The sequence below is a fragment of the Trichechus manatus genome, unplaced genomic scaffold (genome assembly GCF_000243295.1).
Source record: "Trichechus manatus latirostris isolate Lorelei unplaced genomic scaffold, TriManLat1.0 scaffold00108, whole genome shotgun sequence".
NCBI classification, from domain to species: Eukaryota; Metazoa; Chordata; class Mammalia; order Sirenia; family Trichechidae; genus Trichechus; species Trichechus manatus.
In genome coordinates, this window is record NW_004444044.1 from 819,370 (window position 1) to 825,461 (window position 6,092).

General features: G+C 37.2%; 1 protein-coding gene across 1 annotated transcript in view; it reads left to right on the forward strand.

The window, feature by feature from the left end:
• The window catches only part of RASSF6 (Ras association domain family member 6), a 43,619-nt gene that overhangs the window by 14,636 nt on the left and 22,891 nt on the right, over nt 1-6,092 (forward strand). The window contains exons 2-3 of the mRNA XM_023737811.1: nt 216-358; nt 5,712-5,840. Of these exons, the coding sequence (XP_023593579.1) occupies nt 216-358; nt 5,712-5,840 (272 nt within the window). The remainder of the gene's footprint in view (nt 1-215; nt 359-5,711; nt 5,841-6,092) is intronic.

The window sequence follows — 6,092 nt, forward strand, 5'->3', positions numbered from 1 at the left end:
ACTTTGCTGGTGATAGCTGTTTTCAAAAATAAAAGAATGTTCCAAAAAATAGAATTATTTCACAGATAAATTCAGAAGCCAAACAGAGCCTTCCAGGAATTTTTTAAAATCTATTAAGATTGTTTATAGATTTTATTTCTACATTTTCACTTAAAACATTTACCTTCTATAAATAATACAAAAACAATATTTGAGGTTATTGGTTCTTTCCCTAGACTGAAGATGGCCAACTCATGGTTGAAGGAATGCTGGACATTTTCTGGGGAGTAAAACGGCCTATACAGCTGAAAATTCAAGATGAGAAGCAAATCCCTTCTTTTACTACAAAGAAGTCGCCAGATGTCTTTTCCCGAAAAGGGTAAGCTATCTCTCAGGCTTTCAATTCCTTTGAAGATGATCTTAATACGTAGTTTTTATATGTGCTCTTAAAGATGAGGGCTCTAACAAATTCTTTCTACACAATCTCATTTAATCTTCCAGCAACTTTGTGAGGTAGGTGTTCAGAGACCAGGACTCTGAGAGATAAGCAACTTGTGCAAGATACCCAGTTAACATGTGGCAGAAGTAGAACTGGATCTCAGGTCTATGGGCTGCAGAGCTTGTGCTTACAACCTCTCGGTTGTGTTGCTTCCTGAAAGACTTCAGTCTCTTCATTGAAAAGGTAAAAGTAAGATTTGATTAGCCCTGGCCTGGTGACCCCAAAGGGAATAAATTTTAAATTTCTTCTTTCCTTGGAAAAAAGGGCTCACCTTGCTTTCTAGAAAACCAAAACAATTTTTCGAATCAACTTCGAACTTCATGCGACCGACCCCCTGTGTCAGAGTAGAACAATACTCCATAGGGTTTCCAATAGCTGATTTTTCCCAAGTAGATCACCAGGTCTTTCTGCTGAGGTGCTTCTGGGTGAACTTGAACCTCCAACATTTTGGTTAGCAGCCGAGCATGTTAACCGTTTGCACCACCCTTCACATTCTAGAAGGGAGACTTAATTATGCTCCACCTGATTGTCGTGGTCCTGTTCAACAGGGCACTACAAAGTGCATTTGAAGTTAAATAAATGCACAAAACAATTCCTTATGTGGTTTTACACAATTGTACTTTGAATATACAAGTCAAGCTGATATTTTTATTACTCCTATAATTTTCAGGAAAATCAATAAATATGTCTAGTAGAAATCATTCCTATACAGTTTTCTTCTTCCTTTCTTCTTTCCTTCCTTCCTTGTTGCCTTCCTTCCTCTCTTCGTTTTTAATCCTTGACTTTCCAACTCATCTGCCTTTTGTGTACACACAGAAGTACCAACTTTTTCCTCATACCATCCATTCTCCTATTCCTGACTGGGTGGTTAGAATGGCAGAGGTGAGAATGGAGACAGAACTGCAGGACAATTTTCCAGTTTAATCTCTGGCCACAACCAAGGAAACCAGCTATCACCTTGAGATAAGTCCTGCTTTTCCTTTGGAGAAAACACCATGATTTGTACTTGGCCAAATCATAATGTTTTTCAAATATTATGCTCCCGTAATACCAAAAATTTTCTAATTCCTGACACATGTCATGCAGTTCCTTACCCTTATGACTCCTCTCTGCCTGGAAGTCTACCCTCTTCTCCCAGGTAACATCTCCAGAAAGACTTTTCTGACCCCCTCAGTTTGTACTAGGTGCATGAAAACTTCTGTATATCACTTTCAGAGCGTGCAGTTAACTGTATAGTTATGCGCCTGTTTTCCTCACTAGACTGTGAGCTCCTCGATGGTAGCAGGCATGCGTTATTCATCTTTGTGTCTGGTGTACCTGGCACAATGAGGGGGCTCAGAATTAACACTGAGTGGAACCCTCAGAAGTCTGTGGCTAAATTACCTCTTCTTTGTTGTGAGAACTCTGTCTCTCTATCTACCACTTCTGACTAGCCCCTACCCAAGTTAAGGGTTGCCAGCGTGTGTACAGTCAAGTGCTTATGGAATAGTTCTAGATTATTAAGAAATAGTAATAATTATTATTATCAAGTTCTGGATTATTAAGGGGGCTGATGATTCTAAATGACTAGGGGGCATCATTTAAAAGGAAGAAAACTACCGGGCCCTGCTTTTAGAGCACTCTATAGGATATGACCTCACAAAATTAGCCATCATTCTTAACATTACCTAAGAACTCATTGCGAAGTTCTCTGAGCAGCAAGTTCCCTCTGATGCATTGTAATTATTTAATTTATCAAAACTTGAGAAGTAAAGAAAGACGCCAAGGAGGTGAAGTAGGGTACTGTTATTAGCACGTTAAGCCATCGTTATTTTGAACAGCTATCCCAAGTTACTTTTTAATATCTCAAATTTGAAAGACTTGTCCCTAGAAATTCTGATGTTATGGAGGAGTTTCAAGAGTCCAGGTGGATAAGATAATATAGATGCCTCTCTATATACATCATATTGTAAAATAATATCCTCATAAAGAACCTTCTGTAGAACCCGTTGCGAGTCCCTGGTTGATGCAAACAGTTAATGTGCTTAACTGCCAACCAAAAGGTTGGGGGCTCAAGTCCACCCAGAGGCATCTTAGAAGACTTGTCTGGTGATTTACTTCTGAAAAATCAGCCACTGAAAACCCTATAGAGCACAGTTTTACTCTGACACACATGGGGTCTCCGTGAGTCAGAGTTGACTCGATGACAACTGGTTTGGTTTGGTTTGGATAGAGCCCACTCGGCATTTTTCAGCATTTACCAGACCATGGCTGTGCAGCAAATGGGAATTAGATCCTTTTGTTTTTTAAGTTGAGAAAGAACAACCAAGAAAATGTCATCAGTTTGCCCTTTACTACAATAACAAGACTTACTGGGAGAACATTTGAGTGCACACTTGCAGTGTATCATATATTTCTGGAGGGTAAGAATTGGTAGAAAAAAACTCCCCTCCTCATATACACACAAACTCGCACACATATACACAAGAGTAAGATTAGGATCAGTTCTGCATAATTAGCCAAGTATACCAAATGCAGTCAGCCGTCCATTAGTGTACTAATGGCCGGAAGGTGCAACATAATTTGGAATGGCTTTTCTCTGGGCTCTGATTCTCTAATGGGGTGCACAGCCACCTAAGGAACTATTCTTTGTTTTAATCCAATCCTAGGTACCCTCACGCTGGTTGCCACCATTAAGATGACATTTATTTAAATTCTGAGCTCCAAATTCAATTGTGTAGAGAAATTGACTATTCCCTCACTCTATAAGACTTGTCCCATACTGGGTGTCTGTGGGCAGAACTTCTCACAGGATCACAGATTTTATATCTCCAGCGGGTAGATGTAGAATAAAAGTAGTGGAAGTGGTGTATTCAGCTCAGGAAAGGCTGTTACTTCGCTGTTTTGAGAGAAGCATCAATCTTGTCTTGCTAGCTTCTTTTAATTATGTTTGAAATGAGTCACACTCAGGATGTGTCAGCTTAATGGGAGTGATAGAAGCTTAAAAATAAATCAGTTTGTTTAAGCTGTGACCACCTGTGATGCTTTATGGAAATTACTTTGATCTCTTACATCTGGTCCAACTATTTTCTTTTGGAAATTTTTCATTAAAAAAAAAAAAGGCGTCATTGAGATTGTGTTTGCTTGTACCATTTTTCATTTCTGTTTTAATGTCTTTTCAAAGTCAGCTTTGACACACTTTGGACAAGTCATGGCATAATGACATAAAGAGCAGAAATTGGACAGGTGTACATTTAAATAACATCAGTAGTGTGCGCGTGTCATTTTTGTTTTGTTTTTTTCCTTTCTTTCTTTCCTACAATACAGGCAGGCAAATGACTACATTCTCTTTGTCTACCAAATTTCTACCTACTTTATATTTTTCAACTCATTTAAAAACTTCCCCACCGTTTAAATTTGCAAATGATATAAATCCAGAAGTTTGGTCAAAGCAATGCAAATAGCCCTGTTTGGGCAAATTAAACTATTTAATATCACATAAAGTTCTAACCAGTTTTCTTTTGAAAACTCTGACTAACAGGCCTCAAGTCTAGTCATATGCACAATTGTATGGGGTAACACTTTGAATTATACAAAACCAGGCCTGGAAACTGGTGTTTTCTGCTGTAGACAGCAAGGAGGGAAGGGGACCCAACACTGCATATATCAAGCCATGTTGGTCCTGTATTTGTGGGGAGAACAGGTGTGAAGTCTGCCAGGGTCATCAAGAATTTGTGTAGTACATCACTGGTGTGGCATTCTTGGGGACTCTCATCTTCTACCATATAAAATACAATCAGGTTGCTTTGCCTTTTCACTTTCTGCTTTTCACTGGTATTCTGTCTCTTCCATCGCCAACCCTCCTCTGATAATCTTATCTGCCCCCTTTTGTTTATTAATCTTCTAAAGACTGGAGAAAATGAAGAATTGTATCTACTATAAGAGTAACTAGATTCTGAGTCAGAACCTGAAGAGTTGTCCTTTGAGTTAAATTCACTACCTATATAGTTCACGGGTTTTATGACATTTGTTTTGACTGGTTATGCTGGAATGGTAGAGATTGCTAGAAAATCAGTTAGCAAATATAATAGGATTTCCTTATCTACCTCATAAGGTTATTGTGTGGCTCAAATGATATACAAATGATAAAACAAAGACTTCAAAAGAAGTCATAGGTCAAAGGAAAAAAGGATCATGTTTATTCATATCCACCACTATTAGTATTAACAAGCATTTTGTGGTCTTAAGGACAACAGATAGTGTGGAAAAGATCCTTGGTAGGATAATAAAGATAGATTCCATAAATTATAATGTCTACCTAAAAGGATCCAGGAATGCCTTGGCTTTCTAACAGTTCCTGACTCATCATGAAACAGATCCAGATGATGGTAATTATGATGATGATGATGGCGATGAAGATGAGGATGAGCATGATAATTTTAAACATATATTGAGTGATTGCTATGTTCCGGGCACTGTTTTAAGGATTTTACACAAATTAACTCATTTCATCCTCACAACAACTCTATCCTACCCTGTACAATTTTCATCCCCATTTTACAGATGAGGACACAGAGGCATAGAGAAGAAAAGTAGCTTTTGTATGGCAAATAAATAAAATGTTTGCTCTGCTGTAAAAAATAAGTGGTTGCCCAGTTTTATTTTTCTGGGCACTAGAATGCATTGCCAATTGTTAGTGTCCTATATGGAATCATAATTTGCCAGCAAAGAAGTTGCTCATACATTTGTCTCCTCTGTAAATTGCATTATTCATAGCAATCAAGGGCCTTAAAGATAGGCACAGCATCTTACTATTTTAGATCTACTTTGCCTAAACAATGCTTCAAATAGAATAGATACTCAATACACATTTGAAATCTATAACTTTGTACCTAAATTCTCTAAAAATACTGTGAGATACCTTTACAAAAATGAATTACGTTGGTTTCTACTAATTCCATTTGCACATAAGTTTTACAGAATCTATATAACCTTGTGTTTCAGTGTGTAACTGAATTATTTCTGTAAGATGTCAAGATATACTCAATAGAAGCATAGGAAGCATTTAAAACACATGCTGACCACTCTGATATAAATACAATTTTAATAATATCACAAAATTGTTATTAGCTTTGTATAATATGTCCAACTACAGAGACCCAAAAGTACTATATTAATATTGTAAATCTGAAAACTGTCATAGACCTCACTACAAATGGAATTGATGTCACTTACATGATTTTTCACTTTTCAGGGGAATGACACGCTGGGGGGAATTTGATGATCTTTATCATATTAGTGAGCTGGACAGGACCCAGATTCCTGTGACCGTAGCAAAGAACTCTGAGGAAGGTCAGTATCAGCGTCTTATTAGTAGGGCAGGGTTTTTTGTTTTTTTCTTTAACCAATATAAAACAATACTTTAAATGGTCTTCCGAAATTTAACATTTTGCACACCATTCTTCAATAAACTCTTGTTTTATATATATGTGTGTGTATATATATATATTTAAAGTCTCTTAGGAGCATACTAATTTAAGTCACTGCAGTGCTCCTATGATGTTTAAGAACTTTGCTTTGCTGTATAAAAATATGATCACTTTTAAAAATTATAGCATGTCACTTATACTTATTA